The sequence below is a fragment of the Nicotiana tomentosiformis genome, chromosome 1 (genome assembly GCF_000390325.3).
Source record: "Nicotiana tomentosiformis chromosome 1, ASM39032v3, whole genome shotgun sequence".
NCBI lineage: Eukaryota > Viridiplantae > Streptophyta > Magnoliopsida > Solanales > Solanaceae > Nicotiana > Nicotiana tomentosiformis.
In genome coordinates, this window is record NC_090812.1 from 21953599 (window position 1) to 21968872 (window position 15274).

General features: G+C 31.3%; 1 protein-coding gene across 1 annotated transcript; it reads right to left on the reverse strand.

Moving 5' to 3' along the window:
• Positions 1–7818: 7818 nt before the first annotated feature.
• On the reverse strand, positions 7819–8472 carry LOC138904352 (uncharacterized). The gene has a single exon (XM_070192855.1). It carries the CDS (start codon positions 8470–8472, stop codon positions 7819–7821), a length of 654 nt encoding a protein of 217 aa, XP_070048956.1.
• Positions 8473–15274: the final 6802 nt, after the last annotated feature.

Genomic DNA, 15274 nt, shown 5'->3' on the forward strand with positions numbered 1-15274 from the left:
CGATTTCAACCCGAACACTTTCAAATCATGAATCAACTATCCCCGCAAGTCATAAATTTATAAAAGCACATACGGGAAATTTTATTTAGGAGAACGAGGTTTTAAAAGTCAAAATGACCGGTTGGGTCATTACATATAATATGTTCAAACAACTAAGCAAATATTGTTTTATGATTAATATCTGAACTTAGTGCAGTTAGTTTAAGTTTGAAAGCATAACATAATTTTTTAAAACTACGGTCCACTTTAGAAAATAGAATGATAATAATTATTTGAATTTGAGATGAGATTTTTTTATTTTATATATTTTTTATTATTTTTGAAAATATTACGTAAAGAAATAAAATGACAGTGAAAATATTAATACAATATTTAGATACAATGTGTTCAAACAATTAAGAAAATATTTTTCTATGATTAAAATAAAAATTAAAAAACCAAATAAATTTTTAATGTAGGTTATTTTACTAATAAAAATTAAATTTGTATCTTAAAACTAAAAAAGAAAAAAAATTTAACTACATCTAATACAAAAATAATTATAAGAAAACTCAATACATTTGGAACATAATAATCAAAGAACTTATGTATTAATATTTTAAACTAATTCAAAGTTAATATTTAAAATAAAATATGATATTATTTTGGTTGCAGGTTTGCCCCCCTTAAAAATATGATATTATTAATATAGAAACTAATTAAAATTGTGCGCAAGCTTGCCCCCTTATGTTATGGAAGAATTGAGCTTATTGCTCGGTTGGTTATTCAGAGCCAGCAATTGGCTGTCGGATTTCGTCCCGCATCTAAAAGAAGATCTCTTCGGGGTCACTGTGGTGTGGCTGAATTTATAGTAGGGAGAAAAATGTATTAAAAAAATAAAGTTAGTGTGAGAATACTTACAATTTAAATTAATTTAAAATAAATTAAATAATTAAATTATATTTAAAAATACTACTAATAGATTTAAATGATTAAAAATTCTGAATAACAGGATACAAACATAAAAATATATTAAATTTTAAGAATAAAAAATGTGTATTTATTAAAGACTATTAAAAGGATGACATTAATTTAATTATTAAGCTAATAAAAGATTATATGATAGTATTATAATGTTAAATAATAAATAATACAATAATTGTAAGTAAAGAACAAAAAGAAAAAGAATTTGCATAAAAATGATATGATGAATAAGACATATTTGACTTTCATATAAAAAGAGAGTGATAGTAAAATTTTTGTTAAAATAATATGATCTAATATGCTCAAACAAGACATATCACAACATGACATGTTTAGTATTTTATAATATTGATAGTGAAACGAAATGCAAGTACTAAAGTCAAAGGGTTAGGTTGCTACAAATAAAATAAAAAATAGGTTGTCCACTACGAGATTTGAACAATAATTTCATATCTTGCTTCTTAATTAATATCTAATGATTATATAATTTTTATATGAGAGGTTTATATTTTAAAGTTATTTGCACATGATTCAAACAATCTACATCATAATTTGACATGGTTTGTGTCCGCGCATCGCGAGGGTATTAATACTAGTATATATATTAAAGGAATAATGTTACCATATATAATTGACATTGTGGTTAAGCCAAATGACAAGCTAATAAATGTCAATAGCATATGGTAACTTTATTCTATATTTGACTATGTTAGTCAAATACATATATATCTAAAAAAATTGAATATGAATTAAAGGATATTTTGAATTTATAGATAAAGTTTTTAAATTTGAATTAAAAAAATTTATCTTTTATTACCATGTTATCATACTTAATTCGGTTAATGATCATATACAATCATGTTAGGAATTTTTGTTATCTTATCTAATTATTTAAATACTACTTCGGCTCTAGCAAAAAATAGAAAAAAAAACTACTCCATATAACTATAAAACTCTTTCACATTTAAAACCCTATACTAATAGTTCTTTAAAACACTATAGCTAGATTTGAATAAAGCGAATTTCTTTTAAAATAAATGTAATATATAGGTTACACGTCTACGTTTATCCAGTTAACAAAAAGGATTTTAAAAATCGAATAAAAGTTTACTTACATATATAATGAAGTAAACCTACATGCTGGAGAAAGAAACATTACAAAAATTAGTCAATATTAAAAAAAAATATTTTTCTTTTTCTTTTTGAAGAATGTTACTTTGAAAAGTCAATTTGTATAAATGGATATAAAAAAAAATAATGCTACTTTGGCTATACAATCGCTATTATTAATTTCAATTTAGCACCTTCTAGGAATTTAAGGGTATAAGCTGAAATCTCTTCATTTAGCTGCAGTCAATCCAACATAATAAGGGTATAATATTTTTTTCGTTGAAGAATATTAGTTTTGAATCATTAGATTATGTGAAAGATTTTTTTTTTTCGAATTCAACGAGAGGGATATTGGTTTCTAATTGATACTTTCTATAGCGATTTTCAAGCGTGACAAAAAAGTATATTTTTTTAAAAAATAATTGGTATGACATAAACAATTTTTTTAAAAATGTAAACAAAGTATTCGAAATGGGATTATATTTTAAAATATAATTTAATTTTAAGAATAAAACTATAAGATATTTTTGAATTTTAGTAGAGAGTTTTTAAAATTATTATAATAGAAGCCATATCATGGATAAAAATCAAGAAACCGAAATCTTATGGAATATTTACATAAATATCCGTCCAGATTTATTGTTCACTTCCTACAGCTAATATATTAATTATTTACTTTTTATAGCTAATATAAATAGATTATATACCGACAACACACGATTATACACATATTATATATGGATTATATATAAATTATACATCCTTCAATTTTTTAATTTAAGTGGTTGGGTGAGCACCTATTTGGGTTGATTAGATAAAACCCAAAGAAAAATATGAAAAAATTTCAACTAAAGACTAAAAATATAAATAAAGTTCTTATGTAGAAATATTTAATCATTTTCATGTAGTGTTTCTTAATTAATAACCAATTATTATTTATATTTATCAAAAAAATTTAAATTTTAAGATTATTTATATATAATTCAAATAACTCAAATATTTGACATGGTTAGTATCCGTGCATCCGCACGGATGCTAATACTAGTTTATCTAATAAAAAAATCGGACAAATTTAAGAAAAATATACTCCGCCTATACTTTGTTTCCTAAAGATTAGAGCCAAAGGAATTACTTTCAAAATTTAGGTACCACCTTTAGAGAGAAAAATGAGGGACACAAGCAATCCTTTGTTAAATATGAAGTTTGGACGTCAATTTTTATGTAGGTCAATTTATCACAGCCTTCGTCCATTTTTTTTGGGTTTTCCACCCGGTTTCTGCCGGTACCCACATTGAGGCCCGACTGAATCTGAATTCGCGCCTCAAAATTTCACATTGGGGGTAAAGCGCTCCATAGTAAAGGCGACTCCATACCCAAAAGCTCGAACCCGAGATCCTTGTTAGTAGCCTTAGTCCATTAGTATTAACTAATGTTAGTCAAACTGTAATATAAAATATATGAAACAACAAGTTTTCTAAAACAAAAAAACAGAAACAGAAAAACAGTAGTATAACAAAAATTTAAATAATGAGAAAGAGAATCTGAAAATATATTTCGGAATGAAATCGAGCCCACTGAATGCACAGTATGTCCTTAAGAAAATTATTCCTCTCAAGTACCCGAGGTTTTGGAATATTATCCTCTTAGGATAGAACGACTTAACTCACCAGTGTATTGGTACCAAAAACTCTAGTGAATTTTGAACCACTTAATGGTTGTAAAACACACTAGAAAATTTCGTACAGAAGAAGAAGAAGATCAGAAAATTTCGTAAGGAAAGATTCTGGGATCAAGGCATATTTATAGCCTTTTTCTGGCACTGTTTCTGAAAAGTTTGTAACCTTTCAGAAACAACCATGGTAGTTGGAACAGGCGGGAACGATTGCCATTTAAAATATTTTGAGAAATTAATTTAAAATAATTCGAGAAAGAAACGAACAGGGTCGCGTCGCGGGTCCTGGTTATTCTGGGTTAATTTTTTGTTAATTAATTTAATTAATTTATTAATTAATTGAAAGATATTTTATCCAAAAAGATTAATCAATCAATCTTTGACCAAATCCGAAGCCGAAGTCGAGCGACGACGACGACGCGAGACTTACTTTCTTTCCATCCCATTTAACACCAAGGGAAGTGTTTTATCAATATAAATACATTCACTTTTCTTTCCACCACCAATGAGGGACACTTGCTTTTTTCAAAGCAAAAGGGAGCTCATTTTCTTCCCTCTATTTTCTATTCATCAATCTTTTAATCCCAATAATCCCCCACATGAATGGAAAATGGCTATAAGATAAAAGAATGCACGGACGAGTGTGTGATTTACATGTAATTATTAATTGCATCTGGATAAGTAGGTTTCCCTTTGAACTTTCCTTAGTGAACTTATATCGGATATACTCGGTCAATCTGTAGATTTGATATCTTTGAACCGTCGAGCTTTGTTGTATACCTAGACAACATAAATCACACAATCAACCCTTAACCATCTATGGTTCTCACGGTTGTGTTCGTTTCAGCCATGAACACCGCCTAGTTTCATGAGTGCTTAGAGGATGGGCTTTTAATTTCATTCCCCTTGAAGTGGCTTACACTTCACACTCACATAGGTGATTTCTAAACGTGTAATCCTATAGACACACTATCTGGTCATTTTCTGCCAGACTTTGCAAATCATTAAAAAGCTTTAAGCATTATTGACTCATCAAAAAGCTTTAATGTTTTACCCCGATATCTGAACATTGTCTTCATCACGAGAATGGGTTGAGTTATTTGACAATATTGAACCGTCATTCATAACTTTGTTTGATCTCTTTGAACCTAACTCTTGGGATCTCCAGTCTTCTAGGTAGAGTTACCGCCATGATGACTTGTCCTAGGCCTTAATCTCATTCCCTTCGATGATCTTTCAACTACCTCTATAGATAGGCCTTTTGTAAGTGGACCCGACACGTTATCTCTTGACTTTACATAGTCAATCGTGATAACAACACTAGAGAGTAATTGCCTAATGGTATTGTGCCTCCGTCGTATCTGACGAGATTTTCCGTTATACATAATGCTCCCTACCCTGCCTATTGCCGCTTGACTATCACAATGTATACATATAGGTGCTAAAGGTTTGGGCCAAAATGGAATATCTTCCAAGATATTCCGGAGCCATCCAACTTCTTCACCGGCCTTGTCTAAAGCTATGAATTCAGATTCCATTATAGAACGGGCGATGCACGTTTGTTTGGGTGATTTTAAAGACGCTGCTCCACCACCAATTGTAAAAATATATCCACTCGAGGATTTAACTTTAGATGATCCGGAGATCCAATTTGCATCACTATATCCCTCAATCAGGGAGGGATATTTGTTATAATGTATAGCATAGTATTGGGTATGTTTCAGATACCCCAAAACACGTTTCATTGCCATCCAATGTATTTGATTGGGATTACTTGTAAACCGATTCAGTTTGCTAATAGCACATGCTATATACGGTCGTGTACAATTCACGATATACATCAAACTTCCCAATACTCTTACATAGTCCAGTTGTGAGTCACGTTCACCTTCATTCTTTTAAAGTGCATAACTCACGTCAATTGGAGTCTTGGCAATCTTGAAATCCAAATACTTGAACTTGTCAAGTATTTTTTCAATGTAGTGAGACTGTGATAATGTTAGACCCTGTGGAGTCTTGTGAATTATGATTCCTAAGATCACATCAGCAACTCCTAAGTCTTTCATGTCGAATTTGCTAGCGAGCATGTGCTTAGTAGCATTTATATCTACCATATGTTTGCTCATTATCAACATGTCATCAATATATAAACAAACAATGACTTCATATCTCGGAGTATTTTTAATGTAAACACATATGTCACACTCGTTGATTTTAAACCCACTTGCTAACATTGTTTTGTCAAATTTGGCATGCCATTGTTTGGGTGCTTGTTTGAGTCCATAAAGTGACTTAACAAGTTTGCACACTTTTTTTCTTTACCCGGAAACAAAAAACCCTTAGATTGTTCCATGTAAATCTCTTCCTCCAATTTTCCATTTAAGAAAGTTGTTTTAATATCCATTTGATGGATTTCAAGACCATACATAGCCCAGTACCACTAACACACTAATAGATGTTATCCTCGTTACTGGCGAGTAAGTCTCAAAGTAATCAAGGCCTTCCTTTTGTCTATAACCTTTGACAACAAGTCTTGCCTTATATTTGTCAATAGTGCCATCAGAAGATTGACATAAGAATGTCACAAAATCTGGTCCAAAGGAAGTAGATGTTCTTTGAGGTTTGCTACGCCTCAGATCCTCTTCACTTGGAGTATTTTCCTTTGGTTCTTCCTGTGGTCATTTATGTCTTTCACTTAACGACTCGTATTCAGTTTTATACGGATAGATGCTTTCAAAGAATTCAACATTGTCTGATTCAATTGTCGTATTAACATGAATTTCGGGATTATCAGATTTATGAACCAAAAATTGACATGCTTTGTTATTTGTAGCATATCCATTAAAAATACAATCCACAGTTTTTAGTTCGATCTTTACCCTTTTGGGTAAATGTACTTGTATCTTTGCTAAACACCTCCACACTTTGAAATATTTCAAGTGGGTTTTCTTCCTTTCAATTTTTCATATGAAATAGATGGTGTTTTGATGTGGGGTACTCTATTGAGTATTCGGTTAGCTGTAAGGATAGCCTCCCCCCCCTCCCCCCACACATACACATACAAATTCTGTGGTAAGCCGGAACTTATTAATAAGCCATTCATCATTTCCTTTAATGTCCGATTGAACCTTTCCGTAATTCCATTGGATTGAGGTGTGTAGGGGCAGTAGTTTGATGGATAATTCTATATTCCGAACATATTTCTGCAAATAGAGATTCGTATTCTTCACCCCCATTACTTCTAATCATTTTAATCTTCTTATTCAATTGATTCTCCACTTAATTCTTGTATTGCTTAAATATTTCAATAGCTTCATCCTTACTATTAAGCAAATAAACATAACAATATCGAGTACAATCGTCAATAAAAGTTATAAAATACTTTTCCCACCACGAGATGGTATTGACTTCATATCACAAATGTTAGTATGAATTAAGCCTAACAGATTTGAATTCCTTTCAACAGACTTATAAGGATGTTTTACAAACTTAGATTTAACATATAATTGATATTTTAATTTATTACACTCGAATTTAGGTAATACTTCTAAATTAATTAACTTATGCAAGGTTTTGTAATTGATATGTCCTAAACGAATATGCCACAAATCATTTGACTCCAATAAATAAGAAGAAGCTGTCAATACCCATTATATTGAGTTTGAAAAGGCCCTATGTGAGGTATCTCTTTCCAACATACATATCATTCTTGCTTACAACAACTTTGTCAAATACAAATACACATTTGAATCCATTCTTAACAAGTAAAGAAGTTGAAACTAAATTTTTCCTAATAGTAGGAATATGAAGAACGTTGTTAAGCATTAACGCCTTGCCGGAAGTCATCTTCAGGATTATCTTCCCATAACCCCCAATCTTGGTTGTTGCAGTATTTTTCATGGAAAGCTCTTCTGCGGGACCAGCAGTAGAGTAAGTTGCAAATGCTTCTTTGGCAGCACAAACATGTCGAGTGGATCCAGAGTCAATCCACCACTCCTTCGGATTTCCAACTAAGTTACATTCCGAAAGCATTGCACACAGATCATGTCATCATTTTTCTCCACTAAGTTGGCCTATCCCGTTTTCTTGTCCTTTTTCGGGAGATGACAATCAGGGGCTTTGTGACAAGCTTTTCCACAATTGTAGCAGTTGCCCTTGAATTTCTTCTTGTTCTGCTCCTTAGTATGTCCAGAAGACCTCTTCCTCTTCTTACTTTTTGGAGCAGTCTCCTCAATGATATTAGCTCTCATAATCGTTAAATTTCCACGAGACTTCTTCTCGGCTGTTTTGTTATCTTCCTCAATCTTGAGACGAACCACAAGATCTTTCAACTTTATTTCTTTGCGCTTGTGCTTTAGATAGTTTTTGAAACCTCTCCATGAAGGAGGCAAGTTTTCCATCATTGCGGCCACTTGAAATGCTTCATTCACTATCATACCTTCAACAATAAGGTCGTGAAAAATAAGTTGAAGCTCTTGAACTTGGGATCCAACGGTTTTGTTGTCTATCATTTTATAGTCTAGAAACTTGACAACCACAAACTTTTTCAAGCATGCATCATCAGTCTTGTACTTCTTCGCAAGTGCATCCCATAATTCTTTCGAAGTATTCGTAGCACTGTAGACATTGTATAAGTCATCCTCCAAAGCACTTAGGATGTAACCTTTGCAAAGAAAATCTATATGTTTCCACGCCTCAACAATCATAAACTTCTCATTGTATGGCATGTCGGCGACATACAATAGAGGGCCTTCACTGGTGAACTTCTGCATACCAAGTATGGTAAGCTAAAAGAACACGCTTTGCTGCCATCCTTTGAAGTTGGCTCTAGAACATCTCCCCGTTTTTTCGGCCGGTGGTACAGCAATTCGCTTGACGAGACTATCGTCGTTGCCGCAACAGTCGTAGAAGAATTTTCATTATCAATTGCCATTTCTCATTGTCCACAATAGAAGAGTTCAATTAATGACAGAAAATAGAACAATAAACAGTATGTTTAATAAACAAAAATCGAAGTTTTGTATATATTGTTGCACAAAAAACGATGAAGTTTTTATGTTCTTCAAATTATTTCTGAATTTTAATACTCCGATAAAGTTTTTATATCTTCAAATCAGAAATAGAAAAATTTAGGCGGAGTAGAAAACCACAAAGGTTTTAATCTCCAAAGCAGAATATAGATTACCGTATATTAATAATTTTCTTAAGATTGTTAGTCAAACTGTAATACTATAAGATATATGAAACAACAAGTTTTCTGAAATAAAAAACAGAAACAAAAAAATAGTTGTATAGCAGAAATTGAAATAATTAGAAACATAATCTGAAAATATATTTTGGAATGAAATCGAGCCTACTGAATGCACAGTATGTCCTTAAGAAAATTATTCCTCTCAAGTACCCGATGTATTGGAATATTATCCTCCCAGGATAGAACGACTTAACTCACCAATGTATTGGTACCAAAAACTCTGGTGAACTTCGAACCACTTAATGGTTGTAAAACACACTGAAAAATTTCGTGCAGAAGAAGAAGAAAAAGATCAGAAAATTTCGTAAGGAAAGATTATGGGATCAAGGCATATTTATAGCCATTTTCTCGCACTATTTCTGAAAAGTTTACAACCTTTTAGAAATAGCCATGGCTGTTGGAAGAGGTGAGAATGATTCCCATTCAAAATATTCCGGGAAATTAATTTAAAATAATCCGGGAAAGAAACGAACCGGGCCGCGTCGCGGGTCTTGGGTTATTCCAGGTTGATTTTTCGTTAATTAATTAAATTAATTAATTAAATAATTGAAAGAAATTTTGTCCAAAAAGATTAATCAATCAATCTTTAACCAAAACCGACGCGATGTTTACTTTCTTTCCAACTCATTTAACACTAAGGGAAGTACTTTCTCAATATAAGCACATTCAATTTTCTTTCCACCACCAATGAGGGACACTTGTTATTTCCAAAGCAAAAGGGAGCTCACTTTCCCTTCACTTTCTTCCCTCCATTTCCTATTCACCAATCTTTTAATCTCAACAACTAGTACATACTTAAGAGAAGAAAATGTAATTAGAGGCGGAGATAAGGTTTGATTTCTTAATTTGTCTAATTTATAGTTCGTCTTAGCAATTGTATTTACAAAAGTAAGTATATATATATATATATATATATATATATATATATATATATATATATATATATATATATATATATAAAAGCAAAAGATTGCTGAATTCATATGAACCCCTTTCATGGTATTAAAAGACCCCTTTGACAGTATTTTCAAAAATCAAAAGTTGTAAATACTAGGATATTCCTTGCAAACTTTTTTTATTTGGATTTTAAAAAATAAATAAAGAATCAAATGTAGAAAATTCTGCAATCAAATTATACACCCTTTTCTTTACTAAGTTATCCAAAAAAAGGACGTTGAAATATTCTTCATTATCCTTTCCTTTATTTATTCCAAATCCACTACTCTGTTTAAAGACACTTTAAATTTCTTGTCTTCACTTCTCTTGTCTATTGTAGCTAATCCATATGATTCCATCCTCCCTTTCTCTTTTTTTTTTTTTTTTTTTTTTTGGTAAGATGGAAAATCCACATTCGCTACAGTCTCTGTCACAGCCTCTGTCCTTCGGGTGAACACTCTGTGGTGAACACTTTGCGCGCAATGGTAAACTTCCCTCTCTCCCTTTCTCTTTTTCTCCATTATTTTACCCTATGAATTAGTCAACCCAAAAAAGCAAAAGAAATCGGATTTTTCCCTAAATATTTGTTAGTTCTTCGTAGACATGTACTACTACAAAATATTTACTGTTGCTGACAGAAGAGATGTAATAATTGCTTTTTCAAATTTCATTAAATATAAATGTAAAAATAGATGACTATTTCTGGTATTTCATCTTCTGATACCAAAAAAGGATTTGTTCAACATTCCAAATAGAGTGGTTTTGAGTGGGGGGTGTGAAGGGTAAAGGACTGAGTGAGTATTGAGTAGAAAGGAAGTTGGGTTAATTATTATGGTGCTGTAAGAAAGCAGGGCCACATGAATAATAAATGGGGGTAGATAGAATACATTACATTACAGTACACATACAACTTTGATCACAAATTTCAAGATTCTGAAAAAAATTGTCCATCTATCTCAATCACTGCCAGCCCCTAATAATCTGTGTATTTATTTTGGTCATTGTTATCTCACACTTTCCTTGTGTTTTTATAATTGTATCATTAATTAGACTTTTCTTACAAATTCTAGTAGAATCATCCATTTGTGCAATTTACAGATATATGCAGTTATTTCTAATGGTACCATCTTGTGACTAAATAGATGTAGTCTTAACTTTGTAGAATTGGAATAGATATTGATATATGTGAAACCTTTTTAATATCTAGGAAAGTTGAAAAGTTGTGCTTCTATATTCGGTATTTCATGTATTTATGTTATTAAAGTATATGTTAAATTCATCCTATCACGTGCATGATGCCGACTATGCAAAAAACAAAAGAGCAGCCTGATGCATAAGGTATTTAACATTCACGTAGAGTTTGAAGTACCCTAAGGGGTATGATATAGATAACTTACCTTAATATACCGACTATACTCTATGCAGCTAGATGAAAATCTATCTTATGAGAAACTAGTAGTCAATAGTAGACTAGCAAGTAAAAAGGTTGCATTCTAAAGAGGTGACATACGTAAAATTGATATGGAAAAATTCTATACAAGGGAGGAAGCAACGAGGGAAGCTGAGGAAAACAAGAAGGTAAGAAAGGGAGCACCAAAAAGGCCATTTGTGCAAATGTCCCAGTTTTGGTAGTGACAGTCAACATTCGAACGCCTAGCTTTTTTGTCATTTAAGAATTTGAACGATCCTTCAATGTTATTGTTTCTCGAGTAATTCACTATTAGTAATGTTTTTGTTAAACGTTTTAATGCAAGCATTTATTACATGTATTTTTGCAAAACCAACTGCACTAAATAACTACTCCCTCCATTCACTTTTATATGGCACATTTTGACTTTTTACGCCCCTTAAGAAATAATAAATGAAGTGCATAATTTACCATGATACTCATATTAATTTATGCATATTTTATTGGATTTGATAAAATGATTTGAAATGAGTAATAAATACTTTGCGTATAACAAGAAAAAAAAATTGTCTTATCTTGATAAGCGTAAAGTGACAAATAAATATGAAAATCTATTTTTAGTATGCAATTGCAGTAAAAGTGAACAGAGGGAGTACAAAAATCTTTTACTGCTGTACTAATTTTTGCTAAATCGATCAGTTGCTGTCCTCGCAGAAATTCATGCTTCATAAAAATTTAAGCTTGTAAGGTAAGAATAAGGGTGGATTAATTTACAAAGTTAAACTTGACTATATTGGCGAAGAAACATAACTTCTTCTCAATGGCGGATAAGCACTCATTGCATTTGAAGACAAACGCTATTATTTATATAGAAAAATTAATAATTATGTAAATATTTTAATTAAAAACCAGTCAAAGTAGCAATTTTTAAATTAAAGATAGTAGAGCACCTTTGATTTAAAAAAAATTGAATCCGCCTAGACAGTTTTTCTGATCCCTAAGAGTATTACAAGAAAGGCTATTTGCTAGCTAGCTTAGGTTCAAGCAAAATGATTATTTGATCCCACAATATTTTGTAAGCTAGACTAAAACTTTAGCCCTCGAAATTCACTTTAAAAGAAGATCAACTTTTTGATTATATAATATATGAGCAAAACCAAATTCCTAGATCTTACTTATCATCTGCTTTTAGTACTAATAATCTCAGACAACCTTTCCACAAATTTGTTATTAGTAGAATTTATGATAAATATATAAAGCTTCTTTTAGCAAGCCAATCATTTCACCTACGCAAGTCCTTTCTCTTTTCCCACTTCTTTTCTTTTTTTTTTACTTCAAAAGGAAAATTATTTCATGCTTCCTTTTGTTTTTAAAAGTGTGTTTGACCATAGTTATCACACAGATAATTGCAATTGTCAGATACTCAGACTCATACAGCATATCTATATTTTCTTATCATAACCCCCTATTGGCTTCTTGCTTACTGCTCATGCGAACTCTATAAGTAATAGCAATAAATACACATTTAATTTATTATATATGAAAATTGTGAAAATTTACCATTTTGCTTGAAATATCACCTTTTCTTAATCAGTACTATTTAATTTTAATTTTAATTCAAAATATTAAGGAGAAAATTAAGGAATGGAACTCTTTTCAATCCTTAAATATTTTGGTTCAAGAATTAGTTGACCTTAGCTAACAAAAGGTTGTATTAGTAACTACAGCTTAAAAATAAAATAGCTCTAACAATATATCATCTACTTGAAATAGTATTTAGTTAATTTGTGATCTTGACAACATATAAATTTTTATTATCATTATGTTAAAATTATCTTATATAATATGTATAATTCTTTATAGGAGGCATGATAAGATATTAACATTAAATATAAATAATAATAACTTGCAATAACCGCTTAAATTGTACTAATATATAGTGTGATAAGAAAGGAAGTACCCATCTTATTTATTTTCTTCTTGTTTCATGTAAATACACGCTAATGTTTTAAATTTAAAATACACATAAGTAGCTTCGATTTTTCCTCTTTCTTTACGCTTCCACCGCGAAACAAGAAATAAAAGCCTTATAATCATTTTTGCTTCAGTATACGTAGAAAGGATATATAAAATCTTTGATTTACTGCTTCTCCTCGTGCTCCGATGGTTCTGTTATTGCATAACATAAGTAAATTACATATATCTCAAGATAGGAAAAAGGACCTTTGATGTCAGAGACAGAGCTAGAATTTTAATTACAGGTAGACTAAAACCCAATAGTCGACTATGTTTAATTTGAGGTTTGGCTTAATTTGTTTGAGAAATACTCAAACATATGGGTTTTATGTACATAAACATGAAAATGCTGCAGCAGAAACAGTGAACCCCATTAGCACGTTATTGGAGTATCAGTCCTTGTTTTCTAACTTCATATTCATTATTATTTCACTTATCGTTTCCTTTCTCTGTATGTTTAATAAAATGGATATATTGTAACGTGGGCTCAAGTTCATATACTTCCACAGATATAGAAGCTATATGATGACAAACATAATAAATTATATATAAGCTCTACAGCTTTCAATTCCATGGGATTGTTGAGATTTTTTTTGTTTTTTTGGATGAAATAGTCTTAAAATGAGGGTGAATGAAAAATGGAGGGAAAATAAAATTTTTGAGTAAAATTTTAAGTTTCCCCCTCTTGACAATGAGACATTGTCTCATATTGGAAGAGGAAAAGATTTTTGGTGGGTATATATATATTTGCTCTTCTTGTAGCTCTTAAAGAGTTAAGAAGAAAGCAAGTCTCGCGCCGTCGTCGCTCGCTCGGCTTGGCTTCGGCTACGGTTACGGCTTCGGCTTCGGCTTCGGTCAAACGATTGATTGATTAATTTTTTGGACCAAATCAACACTGGCTGCTATATATATGTGCAGCAGCTGTTGAAGAAAGACACACACAATACACAAGACACAAAATTGAAGTACCGCTACACCAGTGTGTGATTCGTTCTATCCTGGGAGAAAATAATCCATTACCTTGGGTACCTTGGGAGGAAATAAACACTGTGAATTCAGTGGGCTCGAATTAATTACAGTTTCATTACGATAACTTATATTTTATAAAATTATTATTTACAAATACAGCAATATTGGCGGAACTAACAGAAATATCTTAGGATTCAATAGTTATATATATGTACCATTGCTTTGCTTCTAGTCATAGTATAGGGTTTTCGAAAGCTGCCACACTATCATCATTTTACCACACTTTACACTTATGCAACTTCATGTGTATATGAGATCATGTGCATTAAGAATTCAAGATTTTAATACTGCATGCATATAAGCATGGCAAAATAATTTTACGATTTTTTTTATAAAAAAAAAGTCAATAAACTGATTTTGTCACTTAAAATTTATTGTACTAAATTGGTCACTGAGAAAATATATACTACAGTATTGTATAAAAGATCCACTAAATCTGACCGAAGAGTCAAGTGCAACAACACCAACAACAAATTCAGTGAAATCTCACAAGCGGAATCTTGAGAAGGTAGTATATACGCAAACTTTACCTCTACCCTGGGAAGATAGAGGGGTTGTTTCCGATAAACGATCTGCTAAAAAACTGACCAGAACGTCAAATAAGCTAGTTAAAACGCCCAGGTGAAATGTGACCAACTATTTTGTGAGATTTAGCTAGCGTTTGGCCATAGATTCCCAAATTTATTCTGAAAAATCTGATTTGGGTGAAGTTTGGTTTGGAAAAACATGAAACATGACTTATACCCACAAGTTTCAAAAATTATCACAAATACCCAACAGTACCATTATCAATAACATTCATTATATTATCGCAAACCATAGTCCTGAACATAAATAAATTTGATACAAAATTATTATTTTTATAATGAACTACATGATATACTATCAG

Bases quoted from the DNA above. Each gene is read 5' to 3' on its own strand.
- LOC138904352 (XM_070192855.1), bottom strand. From the start codon at position 8,472: ATGCCATACAATGAGAAGTTTATGATTGTTGAGGCGTGGAAACATATA.